Below are 25,322 nucleotides of genomic sequence, written 5' to 3'. Positions count from 1 at the left end.
AAACCAATTCAAGAAATAGTTACCACATTGACGGCAAGATTGTAAACTATAAAATCATGGACGAAAATGTAAAGTAGGTCACGGGGTTTCGCCGGTATCGCGATCTCAAAATTCTATTCCGATCGGCGAATGCGGGCTGTGCTGGAAAACCGTTCAGAAAAAGTGTGACCTAACTTCGCGCACCAAAGCTTTTGTGGAGATTTAAACAAAGACTCAAGCTCAAAAAATGAAATATTTATATCAGATTGATGGCAAAATGCTATGGAATCGGTTAGTACCACATTTAACTCACATTTTTTATGATTTCTGCTTGTAAAATGGTGATATCGTGATGCTTGTTGCTTTCTTCAAAACGGGCGCTACTGGTGACAAATTTGCCGATCTTTTGCCAATATTTTCATGACTACTGGACTAATCCTAAAGAAACTTTCAGCGAAGGGTAATTTTAGGTCGCTTTTCACATTGATGATGTCAGATTTTAAGGATATGAGTGAGACTACCACATATCGACCACCTCTTTTGAAACCGACCACCTTGCGCGCGTTAAAATTATTGCGTATTACAAACGATACGCGCGGGAGAGTAGGCGCAGTGTCCATAGAAACGGTAAAAATTGATTTTACGAGAAAAAAGGAAGCAACAAAAAGTATAAATTGAGTAGAATTAATCAAAATTGTATTGACCAGATCCAGACCCCGCTGAAAAACCAAGAAATCCGATAGGAAACGGCTTTAGAACAAATTTCCGTCGTCAATCGTCGAATCATGTACCGGAGCTCGCAATGGAAGTAGTGAGACGAACATTTAGCATGTTGACATCATAGAACTGATTTGGAAGAGTTGAAATTCTTCGCCACCGCGACAAGAATCGGCCGTAAACTTAGTGTATCGCGGGTGGTCGGTTTCAAAAGATGGGTGCAAATGAGCAAATGTAAAATCGTCGTATTCGTTGTTCGTCGATATATACGCGGATCGAATCGGAGTCGCCGTGCGAAACGTGGGAATCTGATCTGCTTAATTTTCTGCACAAATGAGACGAAAACTGGGTAAAATTGATGAATATTTTCACAGATACGATGCTTAGAAGATTAGGTGGTCGATAAGGGGTAGTTCCAACCATACTGGCTGGGATTGTCAATAATGACCGTCCGCGAAGTTTGGACACGCGCGAAGTTTGGACTCACTGCCATACATGAGCCAATGGGCAAGTGCGGGAAACGAAACGTTTGGTGCGACTTCACATTGTTGTAAAAAAATATATACGTCACAATAGACCCTATCAAAAAAAGACATTTTGCAGAAAATGCTGTAGATTGCGAATACCTAAGAATGATTTTGATTGGATAAAAAAAACCTCTGTCACTTTTCACATTTGCAAAAGCTTTTGCAATAATTGGTCACTATAGTTTGGCGGGTTCAGCCGATGGCATTGTGTGTACACAGTACACACGCATAGCTAGGCATTAACGCAGCGCGTGAAGAATTTTGCACGTTTTCATTATTCGTACAGCGACGACTTGAGTGTATGTTGGATAGGACCGTACCATTTTTGACCGGGGGGTGTGCCAATGAATGCAAGTGATCAAGAAGAGTTACAAAACTGAAGGGAGTGAGAAAACAAGGAAAGTGAGAGGGAAATTTATGAAAACAAGTAATGCGAGGAAAAATGACAAGAAAAGGAGAGAAAGGAGAAGAAGTGAAAACACGCAGCTGAGTGCGCTCACGATATGTAAGTTTAACACCCCTGCACTGCAATGTAGCAGCCCGCCACTATACACGTAGACTGCCTGCACGATGCGAAGACAGCGGCGCGTATTAGTGACTGTGCGTTAAACGTCCCATTTTTATGCCTTACAAGAGGAGCGTTTTTTGTACACAACAAATTGATATGACAAGTTATTACAATTCTATTTTATTTGTGACGTCATAATTTGTAACAGCTACTAATAAGATAGGCCTAAATAAATATTCATTTTTCTTAAAATAAAAGATCAGACAATTGATTTAAGAAAAGTCACCAATAATATAGACTCATGAAACAATTTCCCACCCGCACATGAAAGAAAAAAAAAGAATGCCATCATGATCATTAGAAATATTTTTTTTGCATTTGTAAGGGGGGCTGGCTGCCGTAGGAATATGACGTCACAAATTATTAAACCTTTTGATATATTTTTTTCTGATATCTCTAGTCTAGCACTCCCGCTTCGCACCTCCCGTCTTTGGCCAATCTACATCATCATTCAAACTGTCAATTTTTTTTAAGTTTTATTGAACAGGATCAGCCAATCAAAATATTACTGCCATCTTCGCAGCTTGATTACGACATTCTTATTTTTTACTATATGAGTCAAGGCTGATTCAAGTCAAAGAGGGCCGAGTTCACACTGACGTATAGTATTGTAAATAATAAAAGGCATACCATGGAAAAAAAAGATATAAGTGAATGTTTGATGAAATTCCATCAAAATAAAGGTTAAGAAAATTTTTTTTTGTCTGCGACATGATGTATATTTACAAGCAGCTGCCCCATTATTGTTATGTAATATTCTTAAATTTTCAATTTTGGAATTGTTCATGATGACTTTAGATATTTCTTCTTTCATGAGCGGATGTGATATAATTTTTCTGTTGATATAATATTCCATGAATCAGGCATATTTCTTTATCCTTTCTTTCTTTCTTAATTTGAGAAATTTCATTGACAATGATATTTTACTTAACCATATATGGTGAGACTCCATGTGACGTCATAAAAAATCGAATAGTTTTATCAATTATTGGTGGATTTTCATCAATTCCCTTTCTAGACAGATCTGTATATTGATTCACTCTGCATGATAATAACAATAATAATGATTTCATATAGCTTTCCCCTACACTGTAAAATCTGTGGTGTTAAAACTGACACCAATTGGTGTTGATAGAGGACCACACCCTGAGGTGTTAAAATAACACCCTAGAGATTGAACATAACACCAAAGAGTGTAAATGTAACAACCATAGGTGTTGTAATAACACCTCAGGTGTAAAACTAACACCACCAATTGGACACCGGTGTAAAATAACTATGTACACAGGTTAACACCACAGTTTTTGCCGTGTATCTCTCTCTTCACCTGTGCATTTTGAGCAAAGTTTAGATTTAAATGGATTTGGCGCCTTAGAAATCACATTAATTATTATTCATTATTAGTGTTATTATATAATCATTTTCCCGCAATTTTCACAATAAACGTTTTTATCAATGAGAACTCGCTCTTTAACAAAATAAAATCAATGGTATCAAGACCTAATAAACTAATGAAAATAAAACCATGTAGAGTATCCGCCATTGCCCTCGATATATTTTCATTTACCCTCCACCCCCACCCCCCCCCCCCCAATTTAAAAAATCTCGGTGCCGCGACGAGTTAAAAAATTGTAAGCAAATTTGTAGAAGTTGATTTGTGACACCGTAGGGTCCATGGTGACACAATCGAAAATGATAAATGCAGTCATTCATTATTTCTGAACAGCGCCATCTTCGTTGCAGATTGTTCTCATCATTCTGCAATGTATATGATACACTGATCTCTATTATAGAGATCAGTGATATGATACGAGTATTGATCACGGAAAAAAAAATGTATTGATCGGTGAGATCACTTGAGAAAAGTATCCACCAATGAGAAGGCTCCGTGGAATTGCGAAAGCTCCAACGCCTCCTCCCTCTTTCCGTTTTTTAAAAATCTCCTTCCATTACCTGCCGCCTTCATGTTTCCCTAAAACTAGAGTGGTCTATAGACTGCTCTCTTTCAATCCATTGCTCTCCTTATCTGGGGGGGGGGAGGGAGCTCTCCCTTTCTTCTTTCTACCACACGCATCTACCGCGCTTCACCCCCCCCCCCCACATCTATCTCTCTCTCTGACGCGTGTGCATTCACCCCCCATCTCTCCACCATGCTTCTTTTCCTTCCCCAGTGTTACATCTCACTCAGGGGCAGATCCAAGATTTTTCCAAAAGTGGGGGGGGGGCACATTTCTCCAAAGAAAAATTTGACAAGCAAAAAGAAGGTTTTTAAACCAAAAATTAAGGATATTCCGTCCCTTAAAGGGGAAGTTCACCCTGAAGAAGACTTTGTTGTAAAAATAGCAGAAAAAATAGTAAAAAATATTGGTGAAGGTTTGAGGAAAATCCGTTAAAGAGTAAGAAAGTTATTAGAGTTCAAAGTTCTGGATTTGTGACGTCATAAACGAGCAGCTGCCCCATGTGTTATGTTATATAAAACGCATGAATTTCAAAGTTTATATGGTTCCTGATGACTTGATTTTGTTTTCTATTCATGATCGGGTGTGAAATGATTTGTCTATTGATATACAAAAGGTACAGTAAAAACCATTTTCAATTTTCTGAGAAAATGACATTTCATTGATTTTTTACCATTCACTATGTACGAATGCTGCTCGCATATGACGTCACAAATCAAATAATTGAAATTCTAATAACTTTTTAATTATTTGATGAATTTTTCTCAAACCTTCGGCAATATTTTTCATTATTTTTTCTGCTATTTTTACAATAAACTTTTTTTCAGGGTGAACTTCCCCTTTAAAACAATAAACCGAAAGGGTGGCACACTTCTGTTTTAATGGCATTTTTACATAAAATTTTTGTATTTTGCTTCTCAAAGGGGGGGGGTGGGGCATGGGCCAGATGTGCCCCCTGGATCTCCCAGTGATCTCAATCTTCATATCCCTTTATTAATATCATACATGACTGTAGTAGGCCTACTGCATTTTCATAGTAAATGTACAACCAGAAAACACAGTTCTGTCATGATATATCAAATAGCATTAAGTTTACATTTATTACATAAAGCAATGAAGCAAGATATATACAATAATTATCAACATTGTAAATTGTTCAACAAATTTAAAATACATGTAGAAAATTTATAGCGATATATAGTTCCAATTGATTTACCACAACATTCATTCACAAGCATAGGCACAAGACGATATTTGTTCTGAAAGTTCTTTTAAAGATCGTTCATGTAAGTGTAGTGTTCAGGATTATGAACCTTTCCAAAACCAGCTGGAAAATCAATTTAAAGAAGGATTTTTCTTTTTCCAATCAGAATTTCAAATTTGGTGAACATTGTGCTGATATACAGTATTGGAGGTTACAAAATACATTATCATGATTATAGCACACGCACACAAAGCCATATATTCTACTTTTTACAACAAAAGTACATTTTTTGTACTTTGATAATTGTGAGGCAAGCACGTTCAAATTATGATCTTTACACAATGTTCAATAGCTGAAAATGAGAAGATTCTGCAATATTCAAATTACCCAATAATTATTTGAAAAGTTACAGAATCCAATCATTTTGATGAAATATTAACCAAATTTTTCTGATTAGTTACATTCGACAAAAATACAAATATTAAAAAATTGGAATGCTGGCTGAAATGACTATTTGTGAACTGGTCATGGATTGATAAATATTCTGTTTCTAAAATAGAACAACTTCCTATGCATCAATAGCCTACACTACTGCTTCACATATATGTAAATGCATATACACATTAAAAATAACTGTTTAAAACATGTTCTTGCAACAAGTGAAATGATATATAAAAAGCCATTGTAAATAATACTGCAAAATTCAAACACTGACTTTATATACTGCTTATGACCATACATGTATTTTCAGCATACATCTTGTAATAAAGCATCATACCATGAGTATGTGGAAAACATTAATATACTAAACAAGCATATAATACTGTTAAACCATGTGGACGGATAGGAGATTCACCATGTCTAATAAAATAACCCAACTTTGCATACTGTTCATTTTGAAGTAACTACAGTTTACTGGAATACTGTTTCGGAAGGAAAATGATTACAAATTTCGCACTCAAGATTGCTTTTTTCCTTCTTGCTCAAGCATATAAGTTAACTCAGAATGATTACCGGTTCATTTGTTCTTGATCGTTGCATATTTGGAAGTAAATTGTGAGTTTTATGATTCTATCACTAAGGAGTGAGAAGACTTGTTACTGGCACCAAATGTGAATTGCTTGAATATGGCACATGCAGGATATTAGAAGAAAGGAAGTTGGTGACTCCTGCATCAAAATAATAATACTTGTAAGTTGTAAGCTAAAGCAGGTTTGTATGAGAATACAATACGTCAACATTTTTGTTCCGTTGTTCATATTTACACATGCTATCAGTAATTTTTTCATGTTGACATTAGTCTAATAAATTCACATAAGAATAAACACCTCATGCGTACATTAATCAATGTTACATTACACAGATTATATAACACTTATTTTCAATGATTTGCATATTCGTTGAAGCTCTAATTGTAACTATGCAATGGACGGTTGTTGAATACACATTACAAATATATCTGATTTCCTTGTCATTCACAAGCCATAAATAATAAGACTTTTCTCTCTTTTGACAGAGTGAGAATCTTTATGTTTGAATAGCTTTCATGCAGCAGGATAAATCTTGACAATATTTCAGAAAACTCTCCAGGCTTCTAAGATTTTTCACAAATTGTTGTCCATTTTTGTTGCCACAATCTTATTTTTTAAATATGATGTTGCTGATGTTTCAATGTCTTTAGCCTGTTTAAGTTGACACCAATGTAGATTGTGGCAGAAAAATCCATGATTTTATCCAAGATAGACACTGCTGCATACACTCTATGTGGTAGTACCCAAACTTTGCATGTATCTGTAAATAAAAGAAAAAGACAAGGAAAATGACATTAATAGATAATTGATATTTGAAAGCAATTTAACACAAAATCAATATGAATACATCAATAAGAGATTATATAACCCATAACAACATTTAAAGTTCAGGGAATGATCTACTCCCATCTCCCTGCACTGATACATAGTTCAAATCAGTGATGTAAAAAATATAAAACAAATGTATATAGATTATGAAAGGCAATATTAAGAAATGCTGTCATCCTTGATTTACAATTACTAGTGTTTTATTTGTTTTGGAGGCATATTAAAAATGTATGTTTATCAACTTTAAAAATTAGAAATTTTTACTTCTTCTTTTAGTTTTGTATGATATAAAGATGGTATTTGTATTTAATAAACAGGAGAGGGGGGGGGGGTTCTTTGCAAATTGAACCTTTTTCTAATGAGACAAATGACTTACCAAGTAAACTAAAAGTATTGATAGAAGATGCTTTAATCACAAGGCTGCTCAATAAGAGGTGTGGTATACTCTGAATGAAGGACACCAAAGGAGAATTTAGGAGCCATCCTTTTGTTGACTGTGACCTGTGGTGGTGGAAAAGAGAAAAAAAATGGAAATGAGAATAACTTCACCTACTCACCAATACCATCAATAATCAAGGCTGATCTGGGGCCCGTTGCAATCAATCGCAACTCTAAAAATTATGCGAAACTTGATCTTCAACCAATCAACAATCATTTGGGACTTGCGTTTGAACGCAACTCTTTCCTGTTCAATAAATAACTCTGGACAGGTTCAATGACCCTATTAGACTCAGAAAGGTCCTCATATGACACAGAAAATTTTCAACATAATATTTACTTGCCACATAACAATGATGATGATATTCAAAATGCAATCTTCCAATTGATTACAATAAAGCTTCTATAACAGCATCATCTCACATTATTTCTTCTTTAGCTTTGATCCATTTGGATTTATGTTGCACATTCATCCAACTACTGCCACCATTAAAATAATCAAAAGGCAGAATTAACCATGGCCTAGGTGTAAGCTTTGAACTTTACATTACAAATCAGGGGCTGCGGAAGCAGAAGCTGAAGCCCCCCCCCCCCACTTTTTTCCAAAACCATGTACAAAAAGGTAAAAATGACCATATGATTGTGATTCTTTACATGGTCAGCTCCCCCCCCCCCCCACTTTGAAAACCATTCCACAGCCCCTAAAAATCATGTAAACTTTGAACAGTACTATTAAAGTTTTTATCAAGAAGACAAGACACACATACCTTCTCTGGACTGTGTGCTCCTGGGCCTGGTTTGCGTGTACTATCACTTGGCATCTGGTTTCTTCCAATCATTGAATAGCTAGGGGATTTATGCTTGTAGATGGATGGCTCTACAACATCATGTGATCCTGGTCCAGGAGTTTTCTGCAGATCTTCAGCAAAGCTTCCAACCTTGGGGCGATCCCTAAGAGAGTACCTTGCTCCCGATGGCTTCACAGGGGAGTATCCACCAAGGATCTTGGGTAAAGTGTAGCTATTGGGAGCTGAGGACAAACAAACAAATAAAACAAAAGAATTTAAACCCAGATCATGAATATGTTTAACATTTCAAATCTTAAGATACACCCATCATGAAGTGGAACAACTGATATGAATGCATTTAATGACATTAAACAAACCAAACTTCAAAACACTAAAAAGTTTCTTGGTAAAGGGGAGCTGATGGAACTTGTTTATCATAACTTAACCTAGTCATGACTGAATTAGTTTCATGGGTGACCCATTGTGACATTCATCATGTAGACAAGTCTATTATTACTTTAGTAACTTGAGTCATAAGAAATTTGAATGGAAAGTGTATCCCACCGCTGCCACAAAAATAGAATTGAACATAGCAGATTGGTTTATTATATCAAACATTCTACTTTGGGGAGAGGGTTATTAAAGAGGACTGGTACATGAACTATAAACCCCTCATAATGTGACAAATCAGCAACCCTTTCTCTCTGTCTTGATCTTCAGCTTCTCAGAGATTACCAAGTATGAGATATAATCAGTGGCGGACTGTGACCCCGAGGAGACAAAGCATGGGGGGCACGGCATTGTTCAAAAACAATGCAGTGCCCCTCAATGCTTTGTCTCCTTCGGGTCATGGTCCACTACTGGATATAATTACCTGGGGACTTATCACACTTGACTCCTTTTGTCCTCGACCTAAGGCCGTATGCAGGAGCATGAAAATGGGAACTTGGTCCTGCTTTTTCAGGAGAATAAGCTCCTGGTCCTGGTGTCTTAAATGCGGTCATGTCCTTAGGACGGTCGTACAGGGAATAGTGTGGAGTGCCATCATTTCCTCTCCTAGTGACTTTAGAAGGGTAGTTATGGCATGGTCCTGGACTGCAGTCGGTGCTAAACGATCTGTGACGAATACCGAATGAATAAATGGGCATCTGTCTCTTGGTGATGGCCGTTCCTTGGCCAATGTTACTGGGAAGGAGGACATTGGGACCAGGACCAGCAAAGGATGCTGCAATTGGAGCTCTAGGTTTGGTAGGAGTATAGCCTGCAGCCATCTTTCTATTTTATCCTAGTTTTCACTTTATACCTACAAGAAAAGATGGAGGAAATATGGTTAGGTGAGACTGAGAACTATCATGAAATAAGAAAACATCAAATACAATCATAAATCTGAAACAGAAGAAATAATAACAATCATAAAGTAAAACACTAAGAAAAATAATAACCCAATAGTAAGGTAAAATACTTGTTTGGTAGATATAATTAACTACACGTTTCATACATAACTTTTCTTGGGTTCTGGTTAGGAAAACTAAGTTAGCATCAATCAATAGGCATGTTGACCAACATTAATGTGTACAAGATTTTGGGTATATATGCAGAGGAATGTAAATATATATTTTCATTATAAAACTATAAGTCAGTATATTGCTTCTACTACCACACCCATGACAACGGCGATTATACAAATATGGCTACCGCATGTACATGTACTTCCATCCTACTCCTACTATTTTTTTCAATCATAACTACTACCATAATACGTCTTCTACAACTTCTTCTCCTTTGCTATGTTATTACTCACAGAAACATGGGTTTCAACACATTTAAACTGAAATCTTGAGTCTTTTCGTCTTGGCATATTGAGTGTTTTGAAAACAAAAATCAAGATGGTCCTTCCCGGTGTGCGGTCTTCTTTAGTTTACTCTACTCACAAACAGAACAAAATTCCCTCTAAATAATCATATTTACCTTAAAGAATTCGGTATGAATCTTATCCAAGATGTTTCCTGTTTATGGTTCCGATATGGATTTTCTTGTACTAAACTTGTTAAACTACGAACGGTTGTTTAGAAGAAATTACGCTGGTTCACGACGAAGCCGCGCGCTTGCACCTGTGCTGAAGAAAATTTGACCCACAACTAAGATATCTGCCTGCGTGTAGGCCCCTATCAACAAAACTGGCGTGGGGTCCTATCAATAAAGTTACTAGGCAACCAACACACCAACCCGCTCGCTATGCATCGCCGCATCGCCCAGGAAACTTCGGACACTCTATTGTGAGCGACCGATCGCTATTCACTTGGGCGCGCTCTTTCTCATTCTCTAAAGAGGACTGTTCACATAAAAGGGGTATTCAAGGAACGAGGCCTAAACACCATGTAAGATACACTGGGTTATGCAGTGTTAAAAGAATGTGAGAGGAGTCATATAGTTTGGGTGTGTCATATGGGGTCTGAGAGAATGAATGTTTGGTCCAAGTACTTGGACATAGCTAGCCAATCCCTGATCAATTATTATGCCCAAACTTCGACTTATTTGACCAGATGAGAAATAAGCCCTGATTGACATACACACTTGGCGAACTCTAACTTTTATGATTGTGTTGTAAGGGGGTTGGGGATAGATAAACAGTTAAGGTTATCATTTTTTATTCTTAATGTTGCTTCTTATTCTCTTACAAAATTTCACTCTTGTTTTCCCTTCTCTTTGTCTTATCCCTATTTTCCTTCTCTCATCTTCTCTGATCTCCTCTTTCTTCTTAATTTTTCACTCCCATTGTTTCTTCTTTGCTGACACTTTGTAGTACTTATGGCCTCTTGTATTTACTTACGATACATTACTTTTTCATCTTTATGAATTTGTATTCTATTTAATATTTATTTATAATGTTGACTTTATATTTTGTTGTGTTTCTATTTGTATGTAAACATTCACTTATTTCAGTCTTTGACTGCTTGTGATTGTATTTTGATAGTTTTTATTGCAATAAAATCCAATGTATATATTAAGTTAGCCCATAAATCTCCAATATCACATTAATAATAAACCTATATAAGGAAAACTATATATATATATATGTAACCCTAACCCTATAGAAATGAAATCATATATATAGCACCTTCAACCCCCTCCCCTAGATCCGCGCCTGTCCTTCAGGCTCGCAGGTATATACTTTTACAAAACGAATTCCTTTAGAAAAACGAAAACCTATGATATATCAACGACAACTAAATAAAAAAACTAACTCTGATCGTCGATTCATAAAAAAAATGATTTTGATGATTTCTTCTTCATTTATGGATAATTTTCTATCCATAAAAAACGCATCTTGGTATGTACTTTCCAATGCCCGATATACGGTCCACAATTCACAATTTTCCTTGAGGTATCATCCTAAGCGCGTTTTGCGAAATCATCCATTATTCAGAAAACTGAAGAGGGGCCCCTATTCATAACATATTAATTAATTAATGGTTGGTTGCTAATTAAATGTTCATAATGCTGAATCAAGATTCATATGCTCGATATATGGGATAAAAATGTTCGCTATTCATAAATGAGGAAAAGAATCGTTATTCATAAATGAAGAAAATGGTCGCTAATCGTATCAGAGAAAATAGACATGGCATGATTTGGAAAAAAGAAAATGTATAAGTCTATCGTCAGATGGATTTGAAAGTAATAAACAATCAAGTCGCTAACGAAGTAGATCACTGCATGGACCTATCCATGATCACTGTAATACCTATTTGTCACGTTTGTTTTTGGAGGAGTGAGCGGGCGGGCGGACGGGCGACGAATATCGATTTTTTTTCTCCGTGGATGGGTCGTTGACAAACACGGATTATTTATACCGGCTATCCACCCCCCCTCCTAGAGCCAACCTTTGTTTATCAATAAACAATCCCGCTACCTCCTACTAATGCATTGGTTAATTTTAGTACATAGTGTTAATGTTTAGTGTTAATGTTGAATAATTTTTCTCAATCAAACCTTTGTAATGAAATGTTTATGTGAAAGGAGAGAAAAAAAGTGTAGAAATCGGACCTGGAATATATACCTGGTTTATAAAACTTTGAGATTGCTTAATTAAAGTTGTCAGCGACATATTCTCATATTTTGTAGCGTTTTGTTTTACCCTTACCGCTCCCCCATTCCAGATTGTAGTCACCTATCTCCTTCTTTAAGTTGAAGTTTATTCTTTCTCAAACAACATATTTTTATGCAGGGGTCCCATTATTTGGAATAAGATCCTTCAAAATATCAAGCATTGCAAAACTCTTCAAAGCTTTAAAAGACATTTAAAAATACATTTCATGCAGAAAGTCTAATACTAATAGTAATACTGATATAGATCCAATTGTATACTTTTGTTATGTTTGCTGTTCTGCATTTCCTTACTGCATTTGTTTTTTAATTGTGTTGTTTTGTGTTAATTTCAGGATCACTAACTTGTAAGTTCCTTGTAACTTTTCAGTGATCCTTCCACTATTCTTAAATATACTCACTTTTGTTATAATGTATTTTATTGAAATATTTATACTTCTTGATTTGTATGTTTTTTATGAAGATTGTGGTAAATAAAGTATCAATTTCAAAGTTATGTGAAACATCAATGCTTTTCCAGTGCATGTATATAATATATACATAGTGGATTGGACGCTTCGCTTTTTCACTACAACAGACCCTCAAATAAAGATACGCAGGTGTATGATGGGATGGGAAACGAATGGGGAGCTGGATGAGATCACACAAATAACACTGGTAGACAGACGAAGAGTAGGCCTATAATCATGCAGATCTCCATAACATAAGGGAAAAAGGGATCAAACGTTTGAAATTCATTGTTTCAGAGATTTATTTTAGTTGAAAAAAAAAATATTTCAAAATATTCTTATAGATTGGGGATAGAAATTTGTGTCTGTAATTAATAGTCATTTTCTCTGCAGGAGTGGAACAGATGAATGGACCTAAGAGGGTGTTGCCCACCAGCGGCGTGACTTCGGGAGAGGCACGTGCCCCCCCCCCTCCCATCGCCTGGCAAAAAAATGGAGAAATGGAGAAAAAGAGTGAGAAAGAAAGAAACGTAGTGGGGAAGAATTATTGCATATTATGTCATATCATATTACATTGTATAAGAAATATTTTTCATAACTTTATGAAACATAATTTGCTTAGGGCCTATGTGTTCATCATTCCTGGTGCTTACATTATCGGTTTAATATCCTGTTGTATATAGCATCCCGTTTTCAAGTCAATATACACCAAATATATTATTTCCTCGCACTTCGAGTTAATATTGTTTTATGTAGTGACAGGTGCTTCTTTTTCATGACTACTTAAAGTCATGGCCTCCTATAAAGGACAAGTCCACCCCAACAAAAACTTAATTTGAATAAAAAGAGAAAAAGTCAACAAGCATAACACTGAAAATTTCATCAAAATCGAATGTAAAATAAGAAAGTTATGACATTTTAAAGTTTCGCTATATTTCACAAAACAGTTATATGCATATCTTGGTCGGTATGCAAATGAGGAAACTGACGACACCACTCACTCACTATTTCTTTTGTATTGTATTATGTGAAATATGAAATATTTTGATTTTCTCGTCATTGTCATGCGAAATGAAGTTTCATTCCTCCCTGAATATGTGGAAATCCATTTTTTAAACATTTTTTTTGCTTCAGGCAAGGAGGTCCTAATCGGTGAATTCGTGAAAATTGAAATATTGAATAATTCAAACAATAAAAAACAAAAGAAATAGTGAGTGAGTGACATCATCGACTCCCTCATTTGGATGTAACTGGCTCGTTCATATAACTATTTTGTTGAAAATAAGCGAAACTTTGAAATGTCATGACTTTCTTATTTTACATCCGATTTTGATGAAATTTTCGGCATTGTGCTTGTCTGATTTTTCTCTATTGATTTAAATCAACAATTTTCTGAGGTGGACTTGACCTTTAAGGTCTAAATATAAAACATGATGAGATATGTCTGCTCTTCATGAATGTCTAAAAACGGTCTTTGAAATGTTCCTTTTTCGGTCTTAATATCAAACAATTTGGTTAGTGAGACAGGTGTGGTCTTGGTGAATTCCTGCAAACAAGCCTTAGATTGTCCATCTTCAGTTCTGAATTTCAAAGATTTTCAGCTCGCGCTTCGCGCTCCAAATTGATTAGTGAGATATTATCATGTTCATGATCGACTGCAAAAATGCTTCATGTACTTGGGTATAATCAGCAAGTGTTTGGCGCTCGCATTAGAAGACTATAGTGAGAGATATATATGCTCTTCATGAATTCCTTAAAAAATAATCCTTCAAATGTCTTTAGTTGGGGTCATTATACCGTATACGAAAAAATCAACTCGCGCTTATTCGCGCTCGCATGATTTTAAAACTTTACTTCTAGCTCACATTATTTGATCAGTGAGATATACACGTTTAATGCCTCTTTTAGGTCAGTATACCTGTCAATTGAACGCGCTTCGCGCGCCCATTAAGTGATGGAAATGTTTGCTTGTGTCCCCCTATGCCTTGACCCAAGGTATGCCACTGTTGCCCACTCCCGTCCCAAAAATGTCTAAGACCTAGATAAACAAAAGACAGTGAAGAAAAATAATAATGAAAGGGGAAAAAGTAAAAATGGGATACCAGGCCTATGTCCCCAAATTTGATAATAATTTTAAAAGAGTCTATCATTTTGCTCGCTCGATTCACTTTCATGTGACTATCTAAATATTTTAGTCCAGTGCGCCATATCGTGTCCCTCTCCCAATACTTACATTGTGTTACTGATCTAGAACGCCTGAAATATTGGGATCCTAGCTCAATGTGCATAAATTACAAGTACAACAGCTCAATATGCATCTGAGCTGTAGCAGCAGCTGTCAGTGTATAATACATGCAATGATATAGCCGTAGGCCTGAGCCTAATCTTATGTAGACATATCTCTTTCAAGGTAAACAGTGCATAATCACTTGAGCGTTTAAGCGATTAATTTATCACATATAAATAGCATAATTGACTCCGGATTGGACTTTGGAGTTTATCATCAGAGCTCCTTACGCTTCATCAGATTCAGCCATAACATGATGTCGAGTAGTCTCATTCACCTGACACTATAAGGTAAAGTTACGACTGGGTTGAGCATTATTTTGATATGGTGCACATTGTTTTTAATTCTTTCGGGAAAGTTAATTTTCTAGCGAGCAAACCAAACGAGCAAACAAAGCGAGCCATAATTTTTTAACAGATTTTAAGTGTGGATGAAACTAAATTCGGAAAGATATCGAAGAAAATTTGATGACAATATTATTGTGATGTAATTTGAGGGGGCTCAGTTTATGCGGGACGATAATGATTTTTTGAAAGTATGCAAGTAAAAAGCTATTATGTCAATGAAATTCGGTAAAAATTATATAGGAAAAAATGAAAAATGATTAAAAAATACCACAGTCAGGGGCGGATCCAGGATTTTGAAATAGGGGGGGTGACAGCGGCGAGGGAGCGAAGCGACCGAGCCAGGGGAGGGTGTGGGAGGGGGATACCCCCCTCCCACGGCAAGGACTTTTTCAAAAAATCATGTCCAAAGTCGGATTTTGAGAACACCTTTAGAAGAAAAATGCACACTTAAATCACTGTAACTTCATGAATAAAAGACACATACTGACTCATTTAGGAGCTGGTTTCCAGTCACACACCGTATAAGCGGTCATTCAAAACAAACATTTGGCAAAGGCTCTTCAGTCACTTGCTTGCATCGTGTGATTGAAACGTCAAATTTAAATGATACGAAACTGAGACTTGTAATCGATAAGTTCCGAATAATCCATTCTGTTTATTGTCATTTGTGTATTTACATTGTGTGTTTCAAACGAGAATTGTTTAGTCGTATGGCAACATGCATAAAATTTGGTTCTTTTTTTCCCCAAAAATGCACAGTAAATTGTTACAAACTACAGAAAAAACGACATCATCCTCTGGTAATCAACTTTTTCCCTCGTATTATTTTCAAATCATCTTCAATAATCCAGTCATTCTGCACAACCTCAAAGTAATATAATGCTTCTTAAGGGGGATTCTCATCATTTTTATTGTTTACGTTCAAAGTCTCTCATCGCGTTGCCATCTTAACTTATGACCAACCAGGATGAAATTGTATTTATATTTATTTTAACATAAGATAATCAATTTTTACGAAGCACTTGTTAAAACTATACCACAAATAATTAATTATGGTTAATGATAAAATGCTAGAAAATACATGTAAGGAGCTTTGATATCCAGTCCATAATTGTATAAGTTATAACTATCAGTGGCAGAAAATGTGAAAGAAACCGAGGCTCGTCTTTGGTATACAGAGTTCAGAAGGCATTTTGTAAGCTTTTCATTTATGAAATTACATCTTGTTTAGACCATGAATTCATATAGGCTTCCAATTTGATGTTTTTTCTACATGTTGAATCAATGTATACTATAGCTTTCCAACCAACAAAGTAAATGTTGTAAACTGTATTGATTGCCTTCTGTTGGGCAAAGCTATTCCTGCCAAGTTTGAGCTCAATCATGACTTTTATTTTTTTAAGATGAAAATATGGAAAGTTTATTTATGCAACACAAACGAAGAAGTGAGACATTAACCCCCCCCCCTTACCCCATTTTAAAAATGGGGTAAGGGGGGTTAATGTCACAATTTCTACTTTTTAACAATACACAATGTGTCCTCGGGACTTTTTTCCCCAGCACGAAAGTTTTTTTATTCCCCCCCCCCCCCGTCACATAAAATCTTCGCTCCTTACGCTGACATATAGCTGCCTATACACAGCAAACGCGGAGTGGGGTCGACTGGTGATTGAGAATATACAATTTTGCTCCTTGATAATTCGTTGGAATGATTGCTTCGGCGAAACTTAGTTGGGGCGCCCTGGATAATATGCCCCTGAATCTACCGGAAAGTGTAAAAGTTAGTTTACATTAAATACAAATATGTCTGACCTATACATTTCAGTGAAAACGTACATGACCAAGGCAGAATGATAATGCTGCGCACGTGGCGCCCGATATAGGGCTTCATCTTTGAGTGAAGAATAATCTCGGGGATAGACATTATCATTCGCATCGTTGACACTTTCTCTCGCGATCTGTTACTTACAATTTACATGTATTTGCCATAAAGACGGACAAACGAATGTTACAAAAAACACAAAATTGCGGGGGGAAATGATATCGAATCCAACATCTTCACACTGGTCACTGCACTGCAACTCCCGATTACAAGTGGTGCAACTTTCCAACCAATCGACTTGCGCGCCCTGGAATTCCGGAATTTACATATTGCAATACAGTATGACAGAGGTGCATTTGTGCGAACACAAAGGCCATGAGCGTAAGTTAAAATATAGTTTTGAATAGATCTAGCCCTTGAAATTGACTACATTGTACCAATCCAGTAAATATAACCATCAAAAAAAAAAAATCCAGCGAAAATACGCGCGCCCGGGGCGCCCCCCTCTGGATCCGCCACTGACAGTCAATTTTAGGCTAAAGTTGTCTATCTGAAAATTCCATCGAAATCGAATAAGTGAGAAACTTTGGAAATTTGACAAATTATTCATTTTCATTAAACAGTTATATCATAGAGCTATTGTTATAGTAACATTTTAGGAATAGCATATAGTTTTAAAAGGACTAGTCTACCTCCAATAAAAAGTTGATTTAGATATAAAGAGAAAAATACAACAAGCATATAACTTTGAAAGTTTCATCAAAATCGGATGTGAAAAGAATGTTGTGACATATAAAAGTTTTGCTTAATTTCATTTGAAAAGGTTATATGCACATCCTGGCCGGTATGCAAATGAGGAAACTAATGGCGCCATCCGTTCACTATTTCTTTTGTACGTTTATTACATTTCTCCTCATTGTCAGTTGAAACAGCGATTAATTCATAGTTCATCGTTTATTTATTTTCCCTAGATCACAAAAACATTCATACGTGGTAGTTAAAAAATTGAGATAAAAATAGATTGTCAACGCTATATAGACATACATTGAGGTTGTTATATCATAAATCATTTACATTACAGAGTAGGATTCCGGTGACAAAAGTTACACATTTTACATTTTGAAAGAAAGAGGAGACCTTTACAAAGCTAGGCTTATCTGGTCCCAATCAGGATACGATACATATGTTTTAAATACAATGAATAATACTACACATCTAAATATGAATATGGAAAGAAAAAGGAAAGAAGTAAATACAGAGAGAAATTAGAAAAGGAATGAAAGATTGAATATAATTAATTTATTGACTGAATGAAAAAGAGATCCTTGAACACGTGGAATTAACATTGTTTAATACACTGTAAAAACGCTTTTTAAAATTTTAAGCACGTTGTTTAAGCCCGTCACTTTAACAACTAGTGTTTAAACTTTTTGAACAAATGTTTAGACTTTTTAAACAAGTGTTTAAACTTTTTAAACAAGTTGTTCAAAAAGTTTAACGATTACAAAACAGTTTAAACAACCTGTTGTTAAAGTGACATGCTTAAACATTTTTCACTGTGTGTACTTATAGTTATAGTTAATTTAGTCAAGTCGGTCCTTGTCAAATATGTAAAAATTAAATATTATATAACTCAAACAATAAAAAAGAAGAAATAGTGAGTGTATGACGCCATCATTTGCATGTCACCGAATTGTCGTATCAATGTTTTGTGAAAAATAAGCGAAACTTTAATGTCATATTACATCCGATTTTGATGAAATTTTCAGGGTTATGTTTTTTTCTCTCTCTCTTTTTATTCAATTATTTTATCATTTTTTTTCTGGCGTGGACTTGACCTTTAAACGAGAGATCAGATACTGCTACACCCTCACATTTAAAAAAACCCCTACTAATTCAATTTTGATAAAATCGATGATGATGATGAGAGTTAATCCCGTCTCACAAATATAAGATCCGAATTTTAAATTAATTGTAATAACATTTGATGAGTCTAATTGACATCTGCCAAATCAAAATACATGTTATGATGATTTTACATTTCCATTAGTAATCAAAACAAATTTAACATTCTTGGAGGAATAATTAATTGTTTCATAATTATATCATGCTATAAATTGCAAAATGAATAATGAGTATTTGACATTAGATGTTCTTTCATTTAACACAACTGTGTTTTTGGCAAAAGAAGCTGCTGAAAACTGCTTATCTAAAAAAAGAGCCAACAACTGTGTTTTTTCAAATAATTTTCTAATAAAATTTGAAAAGGCCTCAAATGTGTTATTTCATATTATGATTTATTTTTAAACATTTTACATCAACACAACATTGTTAATTATGGTCTAAAATAAGTTAATGTGTTTAAAGAAAGAAAATGTTTCAAATTTCTTATTCAAGCTTGTTTGATTCTCTCTCTCCACGGTAGATCTCCGCCGTAAATGGCGCTATTGCTGAAAATTGGACATGACGTCGTGTTAATTATGCATTCGAACTCAAGATCTGAGGACGACGGTTTCAGCTTAGCTAGATTAATTAAGTTCAAGATACATGTAATAATAAACTGCTAAACGTGACAAAACAAACTACCGTACTATTTCTGTGAATCATGATCATGATGGAAGTTGGATGTTGTATTCACCTTTCATAGATTACCGTGAAAACTATACCATGAAAAGTAGCATAGAAAACTTCTTTAATGAAAGAACTATATCCCTGTTCCCCTCTTATTTTGTTTTTTGTTGTTGAAAGAAAATCATTTACTGTCATAACCACGTACAGTCACTCATAACCAACCAAATAGTGGATAAACACCGCGAGTAATACAGTCATTTCGACCCTATTGATTCGTATAGCCATAATATCTTTGTATCTAACCCTCTTCGACCGAAGAATGCCAAGAGTTTATATTATATATATATTATATATTTTTTTTTTTTTGGGGGGGGGAACTTTAAACTCTCACCCCATGTTAGATGAGCTTCTTCATAATAAATAGTAGATTGAAAACTAAGAAAGGATAATTTTGTTAAGGAAAGCTCCTACAGAATTGGTTGGTTGGTAGGTAATGATTTTGGCAAATCCGTCCAATTGTGACTATTACATGCCTTGTTCTTTTATAGCAAAAATGGAAATATTTTTTGCTGTGTTTTTTCATTTTTCATTAAGAAAAAAATGCGGGTGTACAATATATATGTCTACTGAATTCTTCCCATCATTGCCAGTGAATAGAAATACAAGTAAACTGCAAAAACTCTGGTGTTGATTTAAAACTAATATAGGCCCTATGTCCACACCAGAGAAGTGACATCAGTTTCGTCTTGGTCTAACGTGTTAATACAACACCAATTAGTATCAAAACAGCATCGGTTTGATTCCAAACTGGTGTTGATTCAATACTTCTCAGATGTGGACTGATTATATTCCGGGCTGGTGTTGAATCAACACCGGAGTTTTGAAGTCTACGATGTTAAAACAATCAGGATATATATTTTTATATCCTACGCTGCTCCTATAAAAATCAATATGATTCTCAAAATCGAGGTTTATTCAGCAAATATATAGCACGGACAAGAATGATAAATGGAAGAGGGGAAAAGCTATATCTAAGAACGTTTCGATCTCGTTGCATTGCGCACGTTCGTATCGACACTATTAATGACCTTTGTATTTCGCTCGCTCGCTGCTCGGCGTGATCCAATTACAATAAAAATTATGACGTCACAGGCAGACGTATAGAAATTCCACCCACGCCTGCTATTGTCAATGGTTCGATTGCCTGGCGTATTAAGTGGTATCAAAGCATACTTAATGAATATTCATATGACTAGTGCTTTTCGTCTTCCTTGAACAGCCAGATCCTAAGGTTTCCGTGTGAAAAATTGAATATTAGTCAAATTGAATGGTTTAAATAAGTTGTGATACATCTTACTAGATAGATTAATATAAAGACAATATAATATATGTACTTCATTTGCAGATATCTATTAGATTTCAAGAAACTTTCCTTATTTTCTCTAGGTTTTTTGATGCCTGCAATATTTCTCTAACCATCAAACGTCATGCAGTTTAATTGAATAAGTATTGCAAAATCTATTATTCGGTATCGCTTCTCGGCCTTTTGGCTAAGATCATGTGTAGTATCTGTTCTTTTCAGCTTAATATCTGAAACGCGACTCACCGAGTCGCTTGTATATTAAACTGATTTTTGAACTTAGGCCATGGAATAGGGGCTTGCTCCGTCCTGGCCACGGGTTGGCCCGGTATTGCAGTACCTCCGGGATCGGCCCACCCCTCAAGGGGTAATAATAAACCAAAGAAAGACACAATCAGAACCTCAGTGGTCCACAGGACGGTCCATTCTGCACCATCAGATGACTGCATCGACAAGTTCTTGTCCGGAAGCAGTGAGGGCCCTCTGGCAAACTCAGGGAACAGTGGCCAGGCATCATCTCTTTGGTCACGTACAAGGGCTGCATCCCGTCGCCTGAAGATAAGGATCGTCGGAGCCTCGAGCGGCGACATCAAGGTCGAGAGTGGAGGCCGTGCCATCCCCTCCAAGAAAGTGACTGCAGGTCTCCGCTCCGACCATCACAACGAGATGTCAGAGAAGCTGCGGTCCCTTCCAGACCAGGGCAAGGTAGCCAGGGCACTCTCCTTGGATAGTTTCGCCAACGCAACATCATGGCTGACATCCGGGAGTTTCATCCGATTTTGCGACTGGAGGTTCATCCACCGTGCTCGCCTAAACTGTCTACCTACCAACGCTGCTGTCCGGCGGTGGAAACAGAACGCCAACACCAAGTGCCGAAGGTGTGATCACCAGTTGGAGACGTTGCCCCACATTATTAACAACTGCCGTCCCAACATGGTACCGATCCGCCGGAGGCACAACTCCATCCAAGAACGCCTGGTGAAGGCGATTCACTACGGTGACATCTACCAGGACCAGCATGTCCCCGGCGACCCGAACCCAAGGGAGCGACCCGACATCACAGTGGTTGAGGGTAACAAGGTGACCATTGTCGACATCACCATCCCATTCGACAATGGTCCGGATGCCCTCTCCACGGCTGCCAACGCCAAAGTCATGAAATATGACACACTGCGACAAGAGCTGGCCAGCCGTGGTATGGATGTCGAGGTCCACGCTTTTGTAATCGGCTCCCTTGGGTCGTGGCACGGGGACAACGAGCGTGTTCTGGGACGTCTAGGTATCTCTCGCCGATACAGAACACTGATGAGGCGTCTGTGCTGCATAGATGCGATCAAAGGCAGCCGGGATATCTATATCGAACACGTTACCGGTCACCGGCAGTATTGAATAGCATTTATATTGTGTTCCAAACAACATACTCATTATTATATCTAAACATTTTTTTTTCTGTTCCTGACAATCTACGTAAAGTCTGCTAACCAACTGGCATGATGAAATAAGATAAAATCCCCTTACACATTAATTTCTTGTCACATCATAATGCTTTGTCAAAGCAATGTCCTACATAATATCTCGATGTCACCCCAATTAATTTTACATCCTTCGGTAACCTTTATACCGTTGGATCAACATATATGATTTGTAAAACTGTTATTTCTGAGTTTTTTCTATGCTAATAAATCTGTTCTTTTCAGCTTAATATCTGAAACGCGACTCACCGAGTCGCTTGTATATTAAACTGATTTTTGAACTTAGGCCATGGAATAGGGGCTTGCTCCGTCCTGGCCACGGGTTGGCCCGGTATTGCAGTACCTCCGGGATCGGCCCACCCCTCAAGGGGTAATAATAAACCAAAGAAAGACACAATCAGAACCCATCTCTATAAAGTCTGTATTGCGTTCTTCATTCCCCGGTTCACTCCACCATGCATCCATGTAAATGATAAAAATTCTCCCTTGACTGTGCCACATCACTACACATGCTTGGCATAATTTCCATTCTAGGAGATTCTATTATAATCAACAAAAATGATAAACCTGTATAAACATTTTTTTCAAAATGTACACGAAGAAGCAACATTTTAATAAGAAAGTAAGCATCTCTGGGTCGCATCAATCTGTTATAGAAAAAAAGAGATAAAAATGAAATTGGAATATAAGATCATTTTAAGAAATTAATATTCAATCGACATTGATTAAAATAATAAATGAAAAATGAACAAGTACATTGCATGGCTGATTTTTCTCCTAAGAAACTGAGCCAATATTCATCTCTTGATATATTTCGTACTTTATTACTTGTATGCTATGTATTTTATATTTTCTATTTGTATTGTTTTAATCAATTTCATATTTCAATTTTTTACCTGTACACATGTATTTTGAATGGAAATGAATGAATGAATATTTTTAAAGACCTTTCATTCCTTGGTTTTTTAAAGTTCGATTCTTAGTGTTCTTCATACAATTTCATATCTCAATTGCTTATAAAACTAATTCTGAAGTACTTGATTGTAAATCTCTATTTTAAAATGCAAGTGAAAAACCTGATTTTTAATTCTAAATCCCAACCTGGTTTTATTTCATAAAATTTTATCTTTCCATACATTGATGTCTCAACAAGTGCATGGACAGATCTATTTTCGTAAATTATAGTTCATGTAAAGATTCTTTTAGTAGTCTTGGACTATCGCATGTGATTTGAAACGAGGTGAAATGATTTGACCCCTCTCCAGCTTTCTATGTAAATGAATCTACCAGGGGGTAGTCGGGAGGGTGGTGGGGGGTATAGTCAACAATCATCTTTAACCCTTTCTTTCAAAACCACGTTTTCTATCTCATTTCCTCTTCGTTCAGAATTCCATTTTCTCCGCATCGATTCTACGTACCTTTTCTCAGTATTTCACCTCACTCTACTGGCTTGACTCATGTTTTCTCTTTCTTTATCTCTTTTCTCAGAACTTTTACCTATCACTACTTTCTCTCCCCTCTTTCTTGTTCTATCTATCTATCTATCTACTTACCTACCAACCTACCTACCTATCTATCTATCTATCTACCTACCTACCTACCTATATATCCATCTATATATCTATCTACCTACCTACCTACCTATCTATATCTACTTACCTACCTATCTATCTGTCCCTTTCTCCTCTGTATTTCTCTTCTCCCCCACCTCTCAACCCTTCTCTCCCCCAGTCTTTCTCACCTATTGGTTGTTTTTTTTATGCTATCCACTTATCATTATACAGCAAAAACTGTGGTGTTAACTGGTGTACATAGAGGACCACACCAGTCTTTTACACTGGTGTTAAATTGGTGGTGTTAGTTTTACACCTATATGTGTTATTAAAACACCTTTGGTTGTTACATTTACATTCTTTGGTGTTATGTTCAATCTCTAGGGTGTAATTTTAACACCTCAGGGTGTGGTCCTCTATTAACACCAATTGGTGTCAGTTTTAACACCACAGTTTTTACAGTGCAGTATATTATCCTGTATTACATAGATTAGGGCTGTTGCTTTTCATTTGGGTTTTATTTATAAATTAGTTACAGTCCCAGGTTTGGTATTTAGTTCAGCTTTGTTTACATTCTTGATGCTTTTATATTCTTTCAAAGAATATAAAGTCTGTTGGAAAATAAATGTTTAACTGAACTGTAAATAATTAATCTATAAAAGGTAAACGAAAATCAAATGTCAAATTAACAGTTCTACAATTATCAAATGAAAAATGTCAAAGATTTCATTGCCGAAATTTGTATGCAATCATTGTTTTGATAATCATATTGTGTTACTTTTTTGCATCAATGAATGTTTACATCGACCATTATGTTTGCCACTAGTGAATGAAAAATTTAATGGGCAAGTTAGATTTTAATGGACTACAAATTAGACAGCACAAATACAAGCACACTATATTATCTACAATGTTTGTACTTTCTTTTAATTTCAAGGCAAGATATATTACTTGTGGCATCCATATTCATGCATTTCAAATTTCATGGCAAGATTGTGTATATTGCAACAATTTCTTGATTAATGAATATATATTTTTTTACTTCTCTTTTGGCAAGTTACAGTAAACATCAATTTTCGTACATGATTACCTGATTCTTTAATGAGTGTTCAGAGTTTGTAGAGTGTTCACATTGCAGTCACAGAGTGTTCATACTGTGTTCACAGAGTGTTCACAGTGTGTTCACAGTGTTCACATTGTGTTCACAGAGTTCAACTTGTGTTCACAGAGTGTTCAGTGTTTGCAGTTTGTTCACATTGTGTTCACAGTGTTAAGTGTGTTCACAAAGTATTCACAGTGATGAAGTGTGAAATATG

The 25,322-nt window shown here is 36.1% G+C and overlaps 1 protein-coding gene and 2 non-coding genes across 3 annotated transcripts; 2 read left to right on the top strand and 1 right to left on the bottom strand.

Annotated features, from left to right (window-relative positions):
- Nucleotides 1–4,964: 4,964 nt before the first annotated feature.
- On the bottom strand, nt 4,965–10,200 carry LOC121405748 (outer dense fiber protein 3-like). Its single transcript, XM_041596702.1, has 5 exons — nt 10,007–10,200; nt 8,913–9,341; nt 8,018–8,280; nt 7,189–7,313; nt 4,965–6,744 (listed from the first exon to the last, which is right to left on the bottom strand). The coding sequence occupies exons 2-4, from the start codon at nt 9,307–9,309 to the stop codon at nt 7,221–7,223; spliced, it is 753 nt and encodes a 250-aa protein (XP_041452636.1). The 5' UTR covers nt 9,310–9,341; nt 10,007–10,200; the 3' UTR covers nt 4,965–6,744; nt 7,189–7,220.
- Nucleotides 10,201–21,151: 10,951 nt separating this feature from the next.
- Nucleotides 21,152–21,343, top strand: LOC121406391. Its single transcript, XR_005968788.1, has one exon. It is a non-coding gene; the product is annotated as a U2 spliceosomal RNA (small nuclear RNA).
- Nucleotides 21,344–22,630: 1,287 nt separating this feature from the next.
- Nucleotides 22,631–22,818, top strand: LOC121406393. Its single transcript, XR_005968790.1, has one exon. It is a non-coding gene; the product is annotated as a U2 spliceosomal RNA (small nuclear RNA).
- Nucleotides 22,819–25,322: the final 2,504 nt, after the last annotated feature.

This window comes from Lytechinus variegatus, chromosome 19 (genome assembly GCF_018143015.1).
Source record: "Lytechinus variegatus isolate NC3 chromosome 19, Lvar_3.0, whole genome shotgun sequence".
In the NCBI taxonomy this organism is placed as follows: Eukaryota; Metazoa; Echinodermata; class Echinoidea; order Temnopleuroida; family Toxopneustidae; genus Lytechinus; species Lytechinus variegatus.
This window is presented reverse-complemented; position numbering and strand designations above follow the sequence as displayed.